The 22463-nt window shown below is 44.9% G+C and overlaps 1 protein-coding gene across 3 annotated transcripts; it reads left to right on the top strand.

The window, feature by feature from the left end:
• The first annotated feature begins 622 nt into the window (after positions 1–622).
• Positions 623–21887, top strand: LOC105932190 (AMMECR nuclear protein 1). Of its 3 annotated transcripts, none has more exons than XM_036143369.1 (7): positions 623–2207; positions 8018–8128; positions 9883–9997; positions 12053–12143; positions 12244–12340; positions 19944–19969; positions 21295–21887. In XM_036143369.1, exons 1-7 carry the CDS (start codon positions 1732–1734, stop codon positions 21402–21404), a joined length of 1026 nt encoding a protein of 341 aa, XP_035999262.1. In that variant the 5' UTR covers positions 623–1731; the 3' UTR covers positions 21405–21887. The 3 variants fall into 3 exon arrangements, with proteins under 3 accessions (XP_035999262.1, XP_021176539.1, XP_012726683.1); XM_021320864.2 differs by lacking the exon at positions 21295–21887 and adding an exon at positions 20604–20629 and having other exon boundaries at positions 627–2207; XM_012871229.3 differs by lacking the exons at positions 19944–19969; positions 21295–21887 and adding an exon at positions 15241–16232 and having other exon boundaries at positions 629–2207.
• Positions 21888–22463: the final 576 nt, after the last annotated feature.

Genomic DNA, 22463 nt, shown 5'->3' with positions numbered 1-22463 from the left:
GTCCTTAGACAAATTGCTCAACGCAGTCATTGATTAAGTTAATCAATGACTGTGTTGAGTAATCTTTATATTGAGATTAAAATTAAACCATTACTAAATTACTACGTGTATTTTCTGTTTCCATAAACAAAAATCTTGGGGTTGCTGTAGGAACTGTGTGTATAACTCTATTTTAACTATTTTGTAAGACATCGTGGTACATTGAACTGTAAAAGTTATGTTAAATTTCTACTAATATTCAGCACTAGAATCCAATCAAATGTGCCCTTTTTTTTTATTTTGAGCACCTGCCCCTTCGCTGGTGTCTGCACGGGTCTAGTTTTTAATCATCAAGTCTTGCCAGATTTTCAATGGGATTTAAATCTGGAGATGAACTGCGCCATGTGCCCCATGGGGTGTGAATACTTTTTAAAGGCACTGCATTTCTAGATAAATGTGAGCGATCAGGAAAGAGAATGGATCTCCTGTCCCAAGTTCACTCAGCGCTTTTACACAGAGCGGTTATGACCAGATTTCTGACCAGATAATCCCAACTATGACAGCGAACAGCAGCCCCTTCATGGTCCTATGCCTTTTGTCGTGCACGCGCGCACGGACGGACGGACGTCACGGCCGCGCATGCTACGCAGTGTGTGAGTAGCCACTGGGCGCAGATCGTTTCCCGAATCCGGTTCCGACGTGCCGACGACACCGATGTCCGTGCCCACTGACTGATCGCGCAGGGCTTTTTACCCGAACAGCACAGAACTGTAGCAGCTGACAGGCGGATGCGGAGGGAGGCTCGCCAAACCCGGCGGAATTCTCACGGTCCGCGGACTAGAACGCTCCTCTGTCCGGATGCCGGCCTCCCAAAAAACATATGCTGAAAACTTTCAGCTGTCCGTTTGACGCGGGGTTGCTATTTAGATTTACAAGCCGGTCCGAGAGCAGCCATGGTGCAGGTGCAAACTGTGGGCTAACGGGCACTGACATGACTTATTTCGGCGCTGACGCGATTCGTTGTGCCATGCCAACCCCGCATTGTCAGATGCCATTTTACTCTGCGTTTCCCCGGCGTTTGGGTGTCCATTATTCTGGGCCTGTTGTGTAATTTAGAGGTTCACGAGGCAGTAGCAAAAAAAAAAAACAGGCTGGTGCAATGAGAAGCTACGCTGTCCGAGGAACAGTGCGCAGTTTGTGCTGAAGCTTATGGGTCCGGCGAGCTCGAGCCCCCCGGCTTCTAGTTGGAGAGGTTGTGCTGCAGGACTACAGCGCGCGGGCTGTCGGCCACACATCTGGACCGCCTGACTGCTGTCATCTGCGGCCTGCTCGGACCGTGTACTCCTCGAACTTGTATGTTTTAGGGGGGGGGACTGAGCGAGGTCGCTTCGGGCGGTGTCGCGTTAGGAAGGAGGGGGTGTATATTTGGCTCGGACTCCGGGTGGTGATCCACTGGAACGCCACAGTCCAAACCCTGACAGGCTGACTTGACTACTCAAGGAATTAAACGCTTGTCCAGCTATGAATTTTGCGTAGCCGAGTCACGTATTTTTTTTTTTTAAAGGCAACGTTAGAGTGACATTGCAGTCTTCTCGTCCCATTGGTTATTTCTTCGGCCGACTAGGAAAAAAAAAATAGAAAAGAATAATAAATAAAAGAGTGAAAGTGGAGTATTGTCCGTCGTACGTCTCAACGCAGTGGGATTTCTACGTCTGGTCGGCGTTCCCCCCCACCCTTCCCGCGGTGACGGTTATGGGTCGGAAGCGGTGTGTCGGTGCAGATTGTTCCAAGATGGCGGCCGGGTGCTGCGGGGTGAAGAAGCAGAAACTGTCGGGATCTCCCGGGTCGGGGGGTCCCGGCGGGGTGGGGGCGGGAAGCGGGGTGGCAGGAACCGGACATTGTGGCTCGGAGTTGGGGATTGGCTCCTCCGCGACGGTTGCAGCGGCGGCGAACGTGAGCAGAGCCAACGGCCTGGGGGGACCCGGAGGTAACGTTGGCGGCAGCAGCGGTAGCGGTAGCAGCGGCGGCACAAACGCTCTGTCGCCTGCCCCGGCCGGTTACACTACATCCGGCCTCTCCCCGAACCTCAGTCCAGGACCGGGTTCGGGAAGCGGCGGCAGAAAAATGGTTGTCTCAGCGGAGATGTGCTGCTTCTGTTTTGACGTCCTTTATTGCCATCTGTACGGATACCAACCTCCGAGAACACCCAGGTTTACAAACGATCCCTAGTGAGTATTTATGTCTTTTGTTGTTTTTTGTGTGTGTTTCTGTGTGTTGTTGCTCCATTTCAACTCTTTCATTCAAATTCTCACAACAGAAGTCTACCTGTCCAAGCCCAGCTGTTTTTTTAGGGGGGTTGTATCCATTATTTAAAGCTCGAACTGTCACGTTAAAGCACAAATGAATTCCTGCTGATTTTAATTCATAAAGCTCCCGATCGGATCTCAACTGACCCAAGTTTTAAGTCGGGCCTAGTGGAAGAGGCTGCTCTGGCCTTCAGCTAATCGAATCGTACGCCGACTCTACGTTTATTTAAAAAAAATATAAAACCAAATATCATTGATAGTTCGATGTCCCAAGCCAATTTTAGACTCTGTGTGAGTACTTTCCGAGAAAAAAAAGATTTTACATCACCTCTGATCTAAGTCGGATAGAAAAAGGGAGGGGGGCACTATTAGCTGAGGCTAAGGTTCTTAGCTACTAGCGTTAGCTTATGTCGGCTAGCGACAGCTAGTGTCTACAAGAAAGGATGGAGCGTTTGGTTTTCTCCCCCTGCAATTTACGTTGGCTAATTATATCAGAAAATCCACTAAAATATTTTACAAGAGTTTAATAAGCGCCGCAAGTATTTGAAATATAGACACCCCCAGCCCAGGTCGTTATCTGGTGGCAAATATCGGGCTCCGGCTTGCTAGCTTTAAGCTATGTTAGCCTACTAGCTAAGCAGGAAGAATAGATTCCGACTCATTAGTAATTATATGTGTATTTATTATTTATACCTTCTACCACATATCATGACATTGTCGTGGTTCTCGCGTTTGACTTTTTTTCTTACTGGTTGCGCTTTACATTAGCGAGGTCACCGTCGAGTTGAGGGGAAATAATCAGTTTTGGACAAGCAACAAAGAAAAGATGCTACTTGCTAAGTACTTAGCAGGTCTAAGCTATACGTTAAAGGGCACTCATGTCATCGGTAAGATAATCAAATGGTTCTGAGAAATTGAAGGATCGACCTAAGGTATATTTACGAGCACAGTAATCATAAGATGAGCACATGTTGCCCCCCCCCCCTTCCTCCTCTAACTTTCCTGTTGCGGCCTCCATAGAAACATTTTGTTCCCTGTCTAACATGACCACACTGATATGGTGGCATGTGACCTAAACTGTGTCTTTGCAACCAGAGCTTACCCCAAAGTAGTTGGACAAAGTTCATTAAAAAGTGCCAACTTTTTGAAAGAAAGAAAAGAAAAAAAAAAGAGTACACTGGAGGGTCTAAACAACAATTTCCACAGGAGTTTCTATTCAGTCTATTCAAGCCTCACAACAAACAAAATTATACACTAAAAAAGGTTTGAACTCGCAGACATTCATTGATTGTTTTAGGAAAACAAGGGGCTTTTTAGCTGATTTGTCATTTATCCTTGATTTTCCACGTCACAACAGAATCTTATTTTTCTGATCGAGTTACCGAAATGCTGTACAGACTGTGCATTAACACTCCTTGAATTTTTTTTCTTCTTGTTTTTTTTGTTTGTTGTTGTTGTTGTTGTTGTTGTCATGTTACTACAAAATCCTGGACAGTTTCTGGACAGTTTCAGTTGTATGAAACAGACCCACAAAAGGCCGTGCATAAAGGTTTAAAAAAATAAGAACTGAGACCTGGGCCCTGTTACTTATCAAATTATGAAATATTATGTTTCTGTTTTTTTTTTTTTTTTTTTTTTTTAAATATGCCTAATGTTCAACTTAAAAAAAACTTTTTAATTTATTTGATATTGCTAATTGTCCTTGCAGTAGAGGTCTAGAACCCCTTCCCCACATCCCAAACACAAACATGCTTATGCTGCTGAAACAAATTCTGCCTCTGAGCTCTTGAAGCCGCTCAGAAAAAAATCTAACCAGAGAGAAAGGATGATACGCGGCCTCAGTATGGCCCTCCTGCTCTTGATCAGACTCCGTCACGGGGAGAACACGCCTCAAGCTGCAGGTATAGCCCAGCTTCGGGTCCACCGTCACCTTCAGATTACATCGGGACCCCTCACACGTCTCCTCTGCTCTCCGGGGCTGCTGACGCTGTCAGCAGTTTTCGTCGGGGACGTGTCGTTCGTCTTTGCTGGTGGGAAGTTATAATTAGAAAAGGTCCGGTGGGTAAAGTTTGGAGGCTGGTAAACATTTAATGGCTGTGCTGTTTGGTGACTTGCTGCAGAACCCTGTTACTGCCAGACGCGTCCTCGCCGCTGCCCGCAGGATTTCTGGCGGGAGGTGAGCGTCCATGATGGAAGCGATGGTACTGCTGTAGAACCCTAGCTGGTTAGATTTGAACCACAACTCAAATCTAACCATGTCACACAAGCACAAGAGCAAAAATACGGGCGATTGGAAGCGCAGCGTGTATGGAAAGCCAAAAGGGCCATAATTCAATAAACGTAAAATAAACTTTTTTTTGTTTTGTGAGCCGGCACAGCAGGGAGCAGGTAGTTCATCGTGTGCTTTAGCGCAGGAAACAAAAAAAAAAATCTGTTTTGGTTAGATCACTGCCGAATAATATATATAAACAATGTTAGGTTATGTTTGATTTATGAGGTGAATACAGCTGGCTGCGCGTAATCGAATCTGAGTTTAACCAGAGCTGGCCTGTATGGGCGTCTGAGAACATTAGGTTAGAGAACATCAGCGATCAAACGGCGCCGCAAAGACCAGGGGACACATCAGCCAGGCGGGGGTGAATCTGTCCGAGGGTGAGGCTGGGTTGTGTTACTTAGCAATACCTCCGCTTCCCAGGCCGTCTGTTCCATCTCTGAAATCTAAATGTAGAAACCTTGAAGGGGTTCTTACCTTGATTTGTAAATGACTCAAATGTTCAGAATGCAATAAAAAAACATTTGTCTTGGGTATGTACCCTGTTTGCATTGTTTTCTATTTGAAACTCTCTGTAAATGTGGTCGTCTGATGGATTGTGTTCCACCCATGTATTCTTTCTGCACCCCCCCTGAAGCCAGACTAGAACAGAGATATCCATTTAGTCCCTACGTGGGGATATTGAGAGATAAATGGGAGCTTGGTGGACGTTTGTAATTCCTAATAACGTTGAGTGTTTGATTATGCACGTAGGCTCTTGAGAGTTTTGGTTAAAAGAGTTAAAACCAGTCAGAAATGAGACGATTCCACCTAAAATGTGGTCAGATACGCTGAGGTATGGCGGTGGCCTGGTGGTTCGAGCATTGCGTTTGTCGCCTGCATTTAACTCATCCCCCCCTTAGGGATGAGTTAAATGCAGAGGACACATTTCATGTCGCAATGACAGTAAACATGTTTTTTTTTATTTTTTTATTTTTTTTTTATCGTTGTTTTAAAGACTTTAAAGAGGGAAAAGTGTCACGTCCAACCTGCGTAGATGTGCAATAAAGGCCTTGAAAGATTGAACACTTCTGCTTTCTCCGTCTTTAGCGCAGTGGCATGCAGGACGTTTGAAGCATTGGCTCCGTCGGGGCGTAATGGAGCGTGACCGCAGAGGAGACGGTGGCTGGACACATTCGTCTGTGAAGGACTGTTTTACCTGAAGGGATCTGATTTATTGATGTCTTACTGTCAGGCGCCGCCTGTCTTTGGCTGAGAGCTGGTTTTCACATTCCACCGTTTGGAATCAGAATTTTTATTTTGTTTTTAAAAGATGCTGAGATAACTGAATGGGCAAACCTTTTTTTTTTGGTCTTTCGTTACATATTAATCACCAGGACACAGCAAAGGTTGATTAGAAAGAAGAAGAAGTCGTTTAAAATCGCTGCGGTGCGTCTCGGACCGTAGAGCCGGTTCTGCTGACTGGAAGCCAGCAGCACGGTGCAGCTTAGAAACCTGACTGGAGCGCTTCAGTAAATGGGTACGGCTCAGTTTCCCAGGTCCAAACGCCCATGCAGACCCGTCATCACAGCACTGTTAACGTAATTAGCCTTTATTTATTTTTTTCGCTGGTTTGTCGGAGCGCGGCAGTTGGACTTTTAATCTAACTTTTCACTTTTCTGCTTTCTTTTCAAATTAACATTTTCAGAAGAGCTCCTCGCATTTGGACTGGACAAGCTTTGAAAGTAAAACTGACATGTAACCTTCTGTAATTAAGAACAGGGGGGGGGGTGCTCTGCGGAGGGAAAGAGGCCCGGTCTTCAAGGCGAGCCCGAAACCCTCCCGGCCCTGAAACACGAGCCGTGACAGCGAGGGAGTATGCAGGAATTTTCCCCAAGCTCATAAAAATTCGGGGAGTAAAGCGTAGAGGATCGTCAGCTGCAGAACGTGTGGGGTCACCGAGACTCGGGTCGCGTTAGCCACACGCCGCGGCGTCGCCTCGGACCAGACGTCCGTCACTAGGAGCAGAACTCAGCGGGGCCGCTGCTGGACGGGTGTGAGCGGCGCTTGTCAGGCTGAATTATTGAAAAGCTCAAAGCAACACTCTATTTAGCAAGTAAAATCGTCATTGAGAAAAACCGACGTGTTTTAGGCGTGTAGAAATCAGAACGCTGCTGGTGGAAACCAGCGCGTTTATTCTGAGGCTGGAAACAAACGTGCTGCTAAAATGATCACATTCTCCACCGCTGAAGGTTATCTGGGTTTAAATGACTTGGTTATGAATTAAATCAATCATTATTAGGAGTTTAAAGGGGAAATCCTTATTCATATTTGTCTGGGTTTAAGCATTCAAATCAGCGACTGTTGTTTTACGAGTAATTTTTCAAGCATTTCAACTCTTTCCATGTTAGGAAAAACGCCGTGTGTGATGCAGGCACCGGCTGCTGGGAGATCCTCTAGATCTGTTCACCTCGTGCTTTAATACCATGCAGCCGTAATTCTGTTCAGTGTCGGCTAACGTGCATCGAGCACCGTTGCCGTGCAGCAAAGAGGGTTCTGGCTTTAAAGCCCAGCCTGGGTTCTCCCTGCATGCCGTCCGCCCTCTCTGGGTACTCTGGCCTGTGATGGACCCCGCCTGGCCCGGTAGCTCCTGGGTTTCTCACTGCCTTGCTCCGTGCCAGAGATAGCGGCGGTCCCTTTCTCAGGAACCTCTGGGCTTTTAAGCAGCGGGAGCGATACCAGAGAAAACCTGAGCTGTTCTGAAACCCGGTTCACACCTTAGTGGACCTTGGTGCTGGAGCTGGCCCGTGTACCGAGGGGCTGGAGACAATCAGGGAAAATGCGTCAATGAATCAGGTTTTCTTTTCACGTTTTGAACTTGCTAGTTGACTCTGGCGTCCAGGTTTGACTAGTTAAAGGGACAGGATCCGTTTAAACGGCGTTTCCTGGTTCAGGTTGTTTGCGTGGCTCCTCCCCTTTTACTGCCGAGGGCTTTTCTTCATCTGCTGCCTTCTTGTTCTCTGCCCTGAAGCGCTTCTCTGCGTTAATGCAGCATCTAATCGCGCCCCCCCCTCATCGCCATTCACGGCGCTGTCTGCACGGTGGGCCGGGATTAATTAGCCAGAAACGTAGAGCCACCGCGGGGGGGGAGGGGGTTCTGTTGGGTTTTCCTCAGGTGGAGTAATCACAGCTTATCTCATCACTAAAGCTGGACAGCAGAAAACGGGGGGGAAAAATTAGTCTGGCAAAAAGAATTTAATCAGCCGGCCCGGAGGAACGAGGGGAAGTCTCTGATCCGTCACGATGAGAGACGTTGGAGCGAGGTCCGTCCCGTGCCAGCAGAGATTGGCGTTCTGGCTGGGACAACGAGCAGCGGTGCCGACGGCTGCCTCCTGCGCGCTGGATGGAATGTGCCGGGTGTCGTTTGGGCTCAGCAAATCTAATAATTTCCCTGTTTGTCTTCTTCTTCTCTGTCTTTCAGCCCGCTGTTTGTCACATGGAAAATAGGCAGAGACAAACGGCTGAGGGGTTGTATAGGTACATTTTCTGCCATGAATCTGCACTCAGGACTCAGGGAGTACACCCTTACCAGGTAAGCAAACCTCTGTCATCTGGTCAGCGCATTTAAAACCCGATCGGCTACTAATCGACAAGACGAAACTTCCCCCGCCTCGCTGCGTTTTACTTGGATTGTGGAAATCAGCATAAAAATATAGCGTTAGTTCTGCTTGGCGTGCCTCTGCGAAGACAAGACACTTTAGTTTAAACTTAAGGTGTGAATCAGTGTGCGTCCTGGGGGAGTGGGGTGGGGGGGCTGTCTTCATTAGCGGTCTCTTCAGGGCTGAGTACCATCCACATATCGTTCCTGTGATGAATGACGCCATCAGGGATGGTCTCTGGTCCCACAGCCGTTCTGCGGAGCCGCACCGCCGAACACGCAGTTAGCGGCGGCCATCTTCAGCACAGTGGATCCTCTGGCAGATGGCGTGGAGCCCCACAGAGACCCCGATCTCAGCTGGAGGAAGTCAGCCTGCCAGTGGATCCACAGAAACCTGAAACCAGCCCATTTAAAGCTAATCAGTCTGTATAGCATTAGCTTTGAATAGGTTCATTCTGTTAAAATGTAGAGGAAAAAACAAACACCCCGAGGTAGGGCTGGGCGGTTAAATCCAATTGTTTTTTTTTCTCCTCCCTCCTTTTTGTTTCACACAAAGCAAATAAATGATTTTAAAAACTTGCTTTTATGTCAAGTATTTCATCTGGGAGTTGACCTGAATTCAAAGTGCAGCTAAACGCAAGCTGTGAAACATGTTTGTGAAACAAGATGGCCGCTCTGCCCTTTGTAAAGAATGAAAAATATGACAAAACGTTTGCTGCTAGTGGTTTTACACAACTTCAGTTCATTGAAAAAAAAAGTAAAAAAAAAAAAGTAAATGAAAGTGCCTCATATTATGGTAAAAATATATTTGCCTAACCATAAATTTAGCATTGCTGCTAATCTCTTCACGGAGGCCCAGCGAGTGTATTGGCAGAACAAAATCCAGATTTTTTATTTATTTTTTTCTTCTAAAAAATGAAATCTTAATAAGTTGTAAATTCGAATCAGTCGATTTAAATCCATTTATCGCCCTGACCTGCAGCTTTCACAGCGAAGTCTTCTGACTGTTTCTCTAGTAGCTGGACTCTGGTGATGTTGGGATTAGCGGTGCACATGGCTGACTGCGGTCCCTCTGCAGACCTGCTGTAGTTCACGCCGGCTCCAGAAATCCACACCAGCCGGGATCCGAATGCCGATAATATGGGGAGAAAAGAAAACCACGCAGGCCTTGAATCTTTGATGTCTCTAACCCTTTCCAGGGCAGACTCGTGCGATCCTCCCTCCCCACCATGCCCTTCTGTGATCGCGGCGAATCAGTGAAAACCAGCGAGTAGCAAACTGGCTACTCGCTGGTGATCGTCTGAGGTTTCAGGGTTTTTAACATGAACTCAAAATATAATTCAACCTTCCTTTAGTCCGTTGGACCGCCAGTCCTCCTAAACACCCGCGGCAAAGCCGGAGTCCCCGAGCAGTTTAATCTGGCAGGAAATAGAGGAAGCCTCTTTTAAAAAGCTGCACTTTATTCCTTTTTAAGCATTTGAAGCACTTTGTTGTCAGTAAATGCCTCCAGGATGTTTATTTTTTCTGTCAACCTTTCAAAGGGGCGAGCGCTTTGCGTTGCGTGGTCTACCTCCTCCTTTTGTTCCCGTCAGCAGGAGTCCGGCGAAACAATTAAAAGCCTCTGAAACGCTGCATTTTTTCCCCGCGTCCTCTAAGCTCGCTCACCGTTTGTGGTTTCATGTCTGCAGTGCCCTTAAAGACAGTCGCTTCCCCCCTATGACAAGGGATGAGCTGCCTCGCCTCTTCTGCTCAGTGTCTCTTCTCACCAACTTTGAAGACGTCGGTGATTACCTTGACTGGGAGGTGGGTGGTTCGCAAAGCCATTGGTTCACATTTCTTGGGAGCTTTTTCTGAAGCTGCCTTGCTAATTGCTTGAGGTTATTCTGTGGGTAAGTCTTGTGAGATGCCAAATCATACAGTAACATGCATAACCAGTGCCTTGCAAAAAAAAAAAAAAGTGTCCAGACACCTTCGACCAAACGTCGATGCGTTTTCTTGGGATTTTATGACCAGCAGGAAGTAGAGAAGTAGCTGAAAGGTAGGGCGTCTGTGTTCAGGCCTCAATGATAAAAGCCAGAACCAATTGGCTTCAGAAGTTACGTGTAGAGTACACTGCAAAAACAGAACTAAAAGTAAGTGAAATTTTCTTGAAATCATTGTAATTTTCCTTGATTTGAGCAGGTAAATAAGACTATTTGCCAATGGAATAAGATTTTTGCACTTAAAATACGAACAATTCATCTCCATCGTCTTATTTCAAGTGCAGGATGTCTAATTATGTTATTTTAGAGATGAATTGTTCCTGTTTTAAGGGCAAAAATCTCATTCTATTAGCTAGTAGTCTTATCTACCTGCTCAAATCAAGGAAAAATACACTCATTTCAAGAAATTTTTACTTATTTTTAGTTCCCTTTTTGCAGTGTAAAAAGAGTCCCCTTGCATGTAATATAATTATGGCTGGACAATACTCAATTAACAATATATGTCGATGATAGACGTATGTTCATTATGGAAAATTTGGATTAATAAAAAGTTCAGTAGAACAGTTTTCCTTCCTTTTTCATTCTAGCCTATCTTGTAGGTTAATACTACAGTAATTACATCCTCTCAACCAATCACAACGCAGATTCAGGAATGCTCTGTCACCAAGCTCCGACCCTTCAAAGAGTTCAGAGCACGTATTTATTTTTTAAAAACTTGTAGTTGTGGTACAAAGTTGGTTGAATAAAGGTTTGAGTTTGAATTCAGTGTTTGTGTGTTCTTTATCTAGATAATAGGTCACTAAGCAACAGCATAAATAGCCAGGGCTGCATTAAAATCTATGTTTTGAATTTGTTGCTAATTATCGACATCGATCAAAATTTCTATTTTATCTGTATGCTTTTTTTTTTTTTTTTTCTTATATCGTCCAGGCCTAAATAGAATTTTTGTATTAATTCAGTGGCGTCGTCATTTCATCCTTTAAACCAGGGAACACACCAGACAGGTTGAGGGGTAGCTTCGGTCAGAAGATTAGCTTTGAGTGAAACATGCTTTCCGGTCGCTTCTTTTCAATCCCTCCCCCAACGCTTGAAAGTTCAGACGTGATGAAAACTGAACCTGTTGACTTCCTGTGTGACAGCGAACGCACCGTCCCTGTGTGACAGCAAACGCACCGTCCCTGCTGCAGGACATGGAGGCGGCAGCATCGTGGCTGTGCCGACGCTTTCCTTCAGCCAGGACAGGGAAGCTGGTGGTTAGAGTTGATGGGGAGATGGATGGACCAATAAAAGACCGTTATTGAAGGGAAACTTGTTAGGGGTGGGTGGGGGTGTGGAGACTGGAGCGGTCCCGGTGCGTTCGTGGCCCAGTCATAGTCCAGACGTCTATCCGAGTTTCCCGTCCAATCCTCCTGAGGTTGAGCTGGAAGGAAGAACCGGTCGTCGTTTCTCTAGACGCGTAAAGGTGGCGGAGACGTACCTCAGAAGACCTGCAGCTTTAACTGTAGGTGGTTCCAGAAAGTGCTGCATGCCACACTTTTCAGATGTTTGAAAAAATAAATAAATAAATAAATTAAAAAAAAAACTCTGAAAACCGTGTATCATTTCCATTCCAGTTCTCTACTTTGCCATGGTCTCTAAAATCCCAATAAAATACATTGAGGTTTGTGGTTGTAACGTGCCAAAACGTGCTAAAGCTCATAGGAGCTGTAGAAAAACTTTATGCTAAAACATTTACTCTGCTGTATGTCATTTCTGCTCATTAAAAAAAAAAGCCTACATTCAGTTGTTCAGTTTATCTTATCACTCTCAAGCTCTGTTTAACCCCGAGTCTGTTGACGCCACTGGGTCTGCGCGCTGTGCCTCTGTCTGCTTCCAGGTGGGTGTCCACGGTATAAGGATAGAGTTTTTCAATGAAAAAGGATCAAAGCGCACCGCCACCTACCTACCAGAGGTTGCAAAGGAGCAAGGTGAGCGCAACAGAACCGTCTGGCCCGCCTTTAATCAAAACTACTTCTGACTTGTGTTAAAAGACTTCATCCTTTTTTTTTTTTTTTTTTCTGATTCTAGGTTGGGACCACATTCAAACCATAGATTCCTTACTACGAAAGGGAGGTTACAAAGCTCCCATCACAAATGACTTCAGGAAGACCATTAAGTTAACCAGGTAACGACCATTTAGTCGCATTTCCGCCTAGAAACTGATTGAGATGGAGATTTGTGATTGACAGCTGGCAAAACCAGCATTTTAAAGAGAAAAATCCACTGTTCATAAACAATATACCTAAAAGCAACAGCTTCATTGATTCAAGATGATGAATTCATTACAATCTTCGTAGCGTTCAAACTGAACAGCGGCCTGATCTGCGTGCGTCTATTTAAAGAATCACGGATGAACGCAGCCGAGGGGATAAACGAGTTTTTATAGCACTTTGTTTTTGTTAGCGGGGCCATCAGTCTCCTGCCAGCTTAAAGGAGGACTGCGGGAGATGTGTTGGGTCATTGTAAGCTTTATTTGTTCCACCCCCACCCCTCAAAGCACATTTATGTAGATCAGGACGATGCGTGTCATACAAAGAGGGAACTAAGGGTAAGTGAAATTTCCTTGAAATGGGTGCATTTGTCCCTTTAATCTTGAGCAGGCAAGTTTAAATGATCTGCCAATGGAATAAGAATCTTTTCAAGCGCAGTAAATCTACTTATCTTATTTTAAGGGGTCAAAATACTCTTTCCATTGGCAGATAATCTTATATACCTGCTCAAATTAAGGACAAATGCACTCGTTTCCAGAACATTTTACTTTTAGTTCCCTTTTGCAGTGTTGCTGGGGACCCATTGTCTTCTTGACCACCTGGTTCAGCTTGTTCCTGCTTCTGGCGAGGGGGTCCCCATAGCAGGGAGCCGCACTGAAGGAGGAAACACTTTAAATGGCTGCTATAGAGACCATTTACAGCGTGTCTTTACTGGCATTGAAGCCTTTTAGTTTCCCCAGGAAACGTCGAGCCTTTCTTATACACACAGTTGACATTTGGCTGGAAGGTCAGCTCGTCGTCTACGATCGTTCCAGGGTGTTTGGATTCACCCGTTCCACCGCCGGCCCTCTCATGGCAGCAGGTCTTAGAGACGGCCCCGGTGCCTGCTGCTCCCCTCAGCCACAACTCCCCGGTTTTACTGACGTTAAGGTCCAGGAAGCTGTGGGTGGACCAGCTTTCCACCTGGCCTATGCGCTGAAAGTAGGACGGCCAATCAGCAGGGCCCGGTCTTCAGCGTCCTGGATGAGGGGGAAACCCGTGGCGTTAGAAGGCAGCTCATCAGTGCAGAGGCAGAGACGGAAGTGGCGATGAGACGCGACCCCCGCAGTCAGAACATCAGGCTACGTTCACACTGCAGCCTGAAGTGACCCAATTCTGATTTTTTTTTTTTTTTTTTTTTTGCCCGTATGCGACCTGTATCTGATCTTTTTATGACAGTCTGAACAACACAGATCGGATTTTTTCAAATGCGACCCAGACCACTTGGATATGTCGTCCTGATTCCGATGCATATCTGATCTTTTCAAATGCGACCTGTGTCTGTACGGCCAGGTCACATTCATCTGACCTGTACGTCACCGATACTCGACAAACGTCACTATTCTGCGTCCTGCTATGCAGAAGCGGGAAGAAAGACGACACCCATAGCGGACTACAATGAGACGAGCAGTCAATGGAGGGAAAGCTCCGGTTGGAAAAGGAATTAAAGAACGCAAAATGCGCGCCAGCATTATAATCCATGTTTACTTCCGCAAAAACTGAGGACGCTTGCTACGTGTGACGTCATCGTGTCCTCGAGTGCGCATGCGGGACACTTAGGTTGAACGCATTCAGTTCACACAGGAGATCACATACAAGTCGCATATATTTGGAAATGTGAACGGACACGCAAAAAAATCTGATTTCACAAAAAAATCGGAATTGAGCATTAAGACCTGCAGTGTGAACGTAGCCTTAGTGAGACTCACTGATCATCACTTAACTCTGCTTTCTTTACGCGTTCTCGTCTGCAACTCCGTTTAGTGAAGTTCCTCATCTAGACTGCATATTTTGATATTTTGCCGGATATGAAGCGTAAAACACCAGGCAGCGCGGCTACGTTGGTTTTTATGTATGCACAGGCAGATCCGTGTGCTTTCTGGTTTACACGTATTGCTACCCGGCTACGGATGTCCGAGTGCAGAAGCGTAATCTCGTGCGTTTACTCGGTGGGGAGCCAAGAGGCCATGTTAAAAAATATTCTGATGAGGCGGCACTGCCCTGCCGACGTTTCGCAAAGTTTCCACTTTATCCAGCGGCGGGCCTGAGTTGGCCGTCTTTAGTTTAACGCACATGCAGTGTGTTGCTGAAAACGTATTAGCTTAGGCTAAATCTATTTTTTTCCCGCTCCTAAGGTAAGATGACCTTTTGATTTAAACACCACTAAACAGCCCACAGCGACCCGGCGTCAGGGGCAGAAACCTTTTTGCGGTTTTCCGAGGGGCCCTAAACGCCCCGTGATGCATTCCTTCCGACCGGACTGGTTGTGGTTCTGCATCGTGGGCCTTGTAGTTTTTTTGTTCACAGGATAGTTGGACCCAAATAATTTAGTCTGAATCAATGCTGTCAGGGCATATTTTTATTTAAATGTGTTTTAAAAAAGTCGATGAAAGGACCGGTGTACGGAGTAAGGATGCGACTAAACGAAATCTTCAGCTTTGTTTGAAAGTTACCGAGGTATGTTTGATTTTCTAAGGCATGCTAGTAAGCTAACGTTTTAAAGCGCCGCCAGAAACCCTTCAGCGATTTCCCCGCCTCCCCAGAAACACATCGCCCCAGTCTGTGCCCCCAAAATGAAGGCACAGAGCCCAGTGGAAGGCAGAGTAAAGGGAAATGTGGTTCGGATACGTTAGGCCTCAGTCGTAGCTCGTTTACGTTACGCGCCGAGCGCTTCTCCTTGTGCATTGTGGGTAATGTAGTCGGGCAGCACGTTGAGGCCGACCACTGCCCCCTTGTCGGAGGACAGACTCTGAGCGTTCTCTCTCTGTTGTTTCAGGTACCATAGCGAGAAGATGACGATGGGTTATGCAGAGTACATTGCCCACCGCCAGCACCATCACTACCAGAATGGCATCGGGCACCCGGTGCCGTCGTATAACCATTATTCCTGACAGCGAGCCGCATGACCAATCATTGGACCTCTCCGCGGACCTTTTCCCAGGAGAGCCAGCCCCTTCCTGGTCTAGCTATTTCTACTACTGTACCATTTTATGATGATAGTTTCCGTTGCCGTGCTGGCCGTCTCACAGACGTTGACATGGCAACGGGGGGCAACGAAGCATCATTCGATTATGGCAAGAAAACCATGTTTCTTTTGTTTTGTTTGCCTGTGGTTGAGCTTTTGCAGCATATGTATACCTATATCTACGACCCCCACCCTCCCCACCTCGTCCATATTATTTGGGAAATTAACCAATATTAGATTTTTTTTCTTAATATTGCGTCTTTTCAGCAAACCTAATCAGGTGTTTGATTCTGTGGATGGAAGCGAGTCTCCTTGGGTGGATTTAGGCTTTGCTACAATTTAACATTTACTAACACGCTTTTTTTTGTGTGGTTCTTCTCCCTATTGTTGCTCTTGTTTCTTGAACGTTACAATCCGGACGTATATCATGTAGCAAAGGCGACCGCAGTTTCAAAAGGCTGTATCCTCTCTTCTTTCAGTTCCTCTCAAAAGCCCCGGGCGTCGCGCTAGCCTCGTAAACTGTCGTAGTGTCGTAGTTGGAATATGTATCGGGGACGTGTGTGTACTCCAAAGCGTAGATGGGATGGGGTCGGGGGAAGGGGGGGGGGGGGGCGCCCCAGGCTCAGCTTCTTCCGTTTCTCGACCCGGGTCCCAATTGTGTGTGTTCGTGTGTCGCCGTGTGTGGATTATAGGCGCCGCTTTGTCACAAGATGGAAAAGCAGTTGAAGAAATTGGGTTTTAATCTAAAAAAATTAGCTTTACAGTGACAAACTTTACAATTTACTTTAAGTTTAAGCGGGTGGGGGGGGGGGTAGTTTAATAGAAAGGATTTGAAGGGGGAACGATGTACATGAAGCTTTTTTTCTTTTTTTCTTAAAAATGTATGATTTTTGGTTTCCGCGTTAACTGACAGGGAGTCGCTCAACAGGGACGCGCTAAAACAATTTAAAGCCATACTCTATGCTCCACATTTCGCCAGCTACCGGACGTGTTCGGCGCCTCCTCGGCTCAAGTACCCGCGCGGTTCGTTCATTTCTGCCGTCATGGCGAAAGCGTTGTCTCGCATTTTCCGACTACAGTTAACCGCCGTCGCTCGTCTCGCAGATTATGACGTATTTACGGACACAAAGAAGTGGATCTTTTCAACAGCGGTTGTGTCGTTTAGAGGAGCGCTCTTCCCCGGTCAGAGGTCGTTGATCCGTGTTTTAATCTGGGGTGTGTTTGATCAGGAGGTCACAGGGAGCGCGGCTGGATCCCACCGGACGTCTGTTGTTGAACAAAGAGATCAAAAAGCCAGGGCTGTGCTAGGACCTCTAAAGCCGGTTCTTCTCCAAACATCTCCCAGGCGTGAGTTAGATTGCCGCACGCTCTGCTGGTTGGACTCGTTCTACCGAATGTTTGATCCGCGGAGGATCGCCGCGTTGTCGTTCCGCTCGTTTCCGTCGCAAACTGGAATTTTTTTTTTTTTTTTGTTTCTTTTGAGAGGTTCTTGTTACTTGACCAACATCTTCTGTCGTAACAGCCTTTACTAACTGACAGGTTCTTTTTTTCCTTTATGCAAAAAAATGTCAAGGGCTTATGGCAATCCATCCACAGTAACCCCGAAATGATCCACAATCCAGTTGTGTTGCCTTAAATGATTTCTTATTTTTATTTTTTTAAAACGATGGACCAGGAGAAAGAGCCGCTGAGTGTTCCTCTCCTTTCCCAGCTCTACTTGAACGGCACGCTTTGTAGGATCAAGACGTCCTCTCTTGGGAGCGCTCCGGCAGCCGCCTCCCGTCCGCTCATATCCCACCCTCGGATGTCCCGTAATCATCGTCCGTTAAAGCCGGGCGCCGCGGCGTCCACCGTTAAAGCGCTCCGAACGCAGGAGGTGGGCTTCACGCCCGCGGGAGACTGTACCTTACACTACAGGAGGAGGCACAGTCAGGCGTCTGCTTCCCTGGTCCATTAACTACAGCACAACCCCAATTTCTCTGCTGCAAAACCAAATTGACCATGCTCTTTTACATATATGTCTTTGTATACACATGCAATGTATTTAGTTGCATGTATGTATGAGTATGAGACCTATGGTTTTATCCATGATATGCTTGATCTATGGCTTAGCCACTCTTATTAACCATTAAGAGATTTAAAAAGACAAATATGGTGCTATCGGACCTCATATTGGGGTGGTCACATCTCGTGACTGGTCATGCGGACTCATTGATCATATCATATATATACTTAAAGATGCGACATGTAAGATTTTCTCTCATGTACATTGCTGTGAACCGAGCGGCGAGGCCGCCGTACTGAAGGATCGCTCTCACTGAATGCCAACAGCAGCCCTGGAAATCTGCTTTATTTTGTTGTTTATGTTGTTAAAGGTGGAGCGAGGGGCGATTCGGGGATCAATTCCCTAGCGGGAAGCTACGACATTCTCACTCGTAACGAGGAAAGGCTCCCACCAGGGCTCTGGAATGTACCGCTAATGGTCGCTAGAGCAGCTTAACAGTGATATGTAAAAAAAAAGGAGAAAATCCTACATGTTAAACTTTTACAATCCTTGATATATGCAGATCTGTTCAACAGGTGTTTTTTTTTTTTTTTTCTCGTTTTGTTTTTCTTACCAGTGCAAGTCAACACTGTGCAGGTTTGAAAGGACAAGAAGTCACACATTTACCTCCCGCCCCCCCCTCCCCTGATCACTCCCTTCACTGTGGCCCAGCCTCATGGCCTAGTTGGTCAAGATGTGCGTGTCGTTCAGTGGCTCGTGGCAGGAAGAGCAGAGGTTCCCGTCGGGGCGGTTCAGTTTTCTTAACGTCTTCAGTGTTTAGCTGCCGAATCGACTCACCTCTCAAAGGGCAACGTTTTATTGGTTGGCTAGTATAAGGTCCCGTCGCTGAGGCATCTTCAGCCTCTCTTTTCAACCACATTGAAGGTCAGCATCGTCTCTGCAGAGACACCAGAGATGACGTGTTGTTTTTGATTTTGTTTTTGTTGAAAACAGGGAATATAGCCCCTGTTTCCGTACTGATCAACAGTTGGAAGCATTGATACCTCAAGGAATCGTAAGGAACGACATTGGCAGACCGTTGTAGCAGACCGTGTGTGTGTTTTGGTTCCATACCGGGGGTTTGGAGTTCAGCCTCAGCATTCCTGGTGCGGGCCGTCGTGGTCGTGGCGCCGCGCCGCGCGGAACGCTCAAGCTCCTGTTACCTTCGTATGTTCGAGCGAACCAAAGATGCCAGCGGCCATGCCCAAATGCTGCTTTGTTGTTTTTTTTTTTTTTTGTTTTTTGTTTTTCCAGGCCTGGCTTCCTGTCCTTCCAAAAACAAGCCCTGCTCTTGACTAAATGTTTAGTTTATTTTAATTTTTCTTTTCGTGCGATTTCAGACTTGCTAAAGCAGCCCAGTATTTTCAATGAATTTTCATTGATTCTGTCTCTGAAGCCGTTCATGGCATCAAGATGGTGAAAATGGGTGCAAATTGTTGTTACTTGTTTTGTTATTAGTATTATTATTATTATTGCTATGATTTTTCAAAGAAAAAAAAAAAAAAGAAAATCCCATGGTGTGCCTCCTAGCTTTATGGGTTTCTAAATGTTTTCCCCCTAAAGACCAGCAGTTATACTTTGTATAAAAGATGGATTTTTTTTCCTTATTTTTTATGCCATTAAAGATGAAAGCCTGTTTTCTTTACTCGACCCAGTAGCTGCACTGGTATACAATCGCACTGATAGAAGAATAAAATAATAATAATAAAAAAAAAAAGGAATAAGTGAATCAATAATAATAATGATAATGACAAATAAGAACTACAATAAACTTGTGTTTGAAGCTTTTATTATAAAAAATTAAAAACAAAAGACAATAAAAAAAGAAAATGACTGTTTTTGTACATCAAAATAAATTTTTTTCAAAGGAATATTTTGGATCTAGTTTCAAAATTATTTTAGTGGTTTTCTATGTTCTGAACTTTTCGAGACACTCACTTCAGAGACGTGTCGCTGTTTAAAAAAAAAAAAAAAAAAAAAAGACTTTCTGTTGCAGTGGCCTGATGGGCTGGGAGGGTTACCTGGTGTAACTCCTCATACCAACGTTTATTTCCTTTGTCCATTTTTGGATCCTCTTCTTTTCTCTCTCTCTCTCTCTCTCTCTGCTTTAGTACTCTGGAAAAAAAAATGTTGATGGAAAAATCTGAACTGGGAACTTGAATCCCATTCCTGTAGAGCTAGACCCCCCCCCCCCCTCCTTCTTTCCAACTGAATTGCTGTTAGTGTGACGGGACTTCAAAGTGGGCATTTATGATGGTATTATTCCAAAAGAAAATAAAAAAAAAGGAAATCATACAAAAAAAAAACTTGTGAAGAAGGCTAAGAGAAAATATATATACATCGATGGGTTATCTGTAAGCAATGGCTGTGAAGATAATGTAGTTTTAAACATTGTTACCTTTTAAGATCATTTATTCAATAAAAAAAACCTCCAAATCAGCTAAAAACGTGTCCTCCTCTTGTCTTACAGCACATCTGCCGATGGGATGGGGTCAGGTACGTTTGCTTTGATACAAAACAAATCACCACTTTTTGTCTTTAGAAGTTGGATTTCTTTGCACTGACGAAAGGCTTAAGCCACGGCGACGCGGGGAGGATGAGAGATAGAGGGACCGGAAGGTTGAGCTCCATCTAGGGAGGAGAGGGAGGTTCTGTCTCAGTGGGTGAATGGAGGAGGGGGATGTAATGACTTCCTGTTCAAGTCAATTTATATTTGACAGGCTGAGTTTGAAACGAGAGCTTACTATGACGTGCCTCTGTTAACAAGAAAACAAATTAAAATGGACCTCAAAGACTTAGAAGAAGTTGGACGCTGTATAGTGTATAGTATAGCACTGTATATATGCATTTTTTAAAATAAAATGAGACTCTTGAAGAGAGATGAATGGGGTTTAAAGGGGTTGGGGGAGCAGTACAGATGGATAAGGAATCAGGAAACTAGGATAAAAGGTGGTTGTACATAGGCCTGTGGAGGATGGGTGGAATGAAAAGGGGTCAGAAAGAAGGACTGAGGGGCTACATGTTGAAATGTCATTTCCAGTATTTCAGTATGCATCAACATAACTGTCTTAATTCTCTTATTCCTGTTAAATTGGACCTCTTCTTATTTTATTCTTTACATCATTTAAAGATGCCAGCTGAGGAGTTTTGACCAGGTACGAGAAAAATGTGTATAGCCAGATTGGCAAAAAATAATAATCTTGAAACTTAATAAAGGGGAATGTTTAATGATGTGAGTTAGATGAATGGGATAAAAAAAAGAGTTTCGTGAAAACGGGGATAAATTGGAAGAGGATGGGGCGGAGAACACCAGACAAAGTTCTGCATGTGTGGAGCAGCTGTTAGTGGGCCAGCCCCATGATTGGCCTTAAAGGTCCGACCATGCTGACCACTAAAGTTCTTTTAATCCTCACAGAAGTAGAAGTTTGAAGCTTTCCATGTGGAAGAAGACGGAGATTTGGTGACTTTGGATTACCTTCATCTGAAAAAGTGGTCAATATTCTTTGCCTTGCAGAGACAAATGTCTCTAGAGCTCTTATATATCTGAAACCAGAGTCTTTATTACCCTTTTAAAAAGGTAGAGTAATAACTAGTAGCTTTTCTTAAACCCGTCCATGTGACATTATCACTCCATATTGCTTAGCTTAAATATTAGCAGGGTATTGCTAATGCATTAGCATTAAGCTACTTTTTTTCCACACAGAAGGTTCCACAAAGTGGGCCAAAATCATATATTGTGAATCCAAAGTATTTTCTTTTTTACATTTGAAAATCTTCCTGATCTTTTTGTGCATTTGTAATAAAAAGACAATCTTCTGCAGCCATGTGGGGCAGTGGGCCTGGTCGGCCTGGCGCTCGGCACCCGTTAAGGAGATGGAGTGGGAACGTATGCCAGGAAGTCATTTTCTGCTTTCTCCATGGTCTCGGATAAAGGCTGGAAAATTAGTTTACTGCAGTAGGAGCAATGAACTGAAAACTGACCTGTAACCGGGTCCGTTTCTTCCCTCTTCATCCTCAGCGTGTCCACAGGCCTCTGATAGTGTACATTTTATTAATGACTCCATGGATGGTAAAATAGGAAATGTCCCAAATTTGACTACCTTTTGCTCCACCAGAGAATTCAGATTGAACATCATGCGTACTATAATTAACGCGCTCCATTCTACAGCGTAAATAAGATGTTTGCCATATTTGAACATCTTTCCACCTTGAGACCACTTTGCAACCACAAACCTGTTTTGAAAATTGCTTTATCAATTGCATATTTCTACGTTTTTTTTTAGATGGCTTTGAGGCTGGAGAGGATCTTGTGTCAAAGTGATGAAAATCATTGAATCATCTAAATATTTGTAAAGGCATCAATTTTGTGCTCATTCAAGCCCTTTTTCCATGGGAATAAAACAAATGTGAGTTTTTCTTGATTCAGCATTACATCCTTATAGGTACAAAAAAAAAGCCCCAAAAATGTCTGAATTATTTGAATTTAACTAAAGAGCAAACACTCAATGAATAATTACGTATATTCACTTGTTTGTTTATTCTAGTCAAGCTAAGTGGAACTCATTATGTAGAATCATTACACAGAATGATATATATTCAAGCATTATCTTCTGTTCATTTTACAAACCAATGCAAAAAAAACATTTTTTTTTAGTACAGGAATGTGATGTAAGCCACTAAAGGCTACTGCTGAAGAAGCTGGCCTGTCACATGGTGCTCTATATTAGCCTAATAACTGATGTTTTCATCAGGGACAGACCAGAATAAAAACATCAAACTTGTGAAATTCAAGGAGAGATTGATTGCCGTCTGCTGGATTTCACCTATCCCTGAGCAGGTAGTTATAACAGGAAAAAAAATCAGTCAAAAACTGATGCATTCTCATATGTTCTAAAACACACAGGGCGACACTGGTTTTACGTTTAAACTGGGAAGCTGAGTGGAAGGAAAGGGTGCTCAAGCACAGGGATAGCCACAGCCTTGAGAGGGA

This window comes from Fundulus heteroclitus, chromosome 11, assembly GCF_011125445.2.
Source record: "Fundulus heteroclitus isolate FHET01 chromosome 11, MU-UCD_Fhet_4.1, whole genome shotgun sequence".
NCBI lineage: Eukaryota > Metazoa > Chordata > Actinopteri > Cyprinodontiformes > Fundulidae > Fundulus > Fundulus heteroclitus.
The sequence above is the reverse complement of the archived record's forward strand: the minus strand, read 5'-3'. Positions and strand labels throughout refer to the sequence as shown.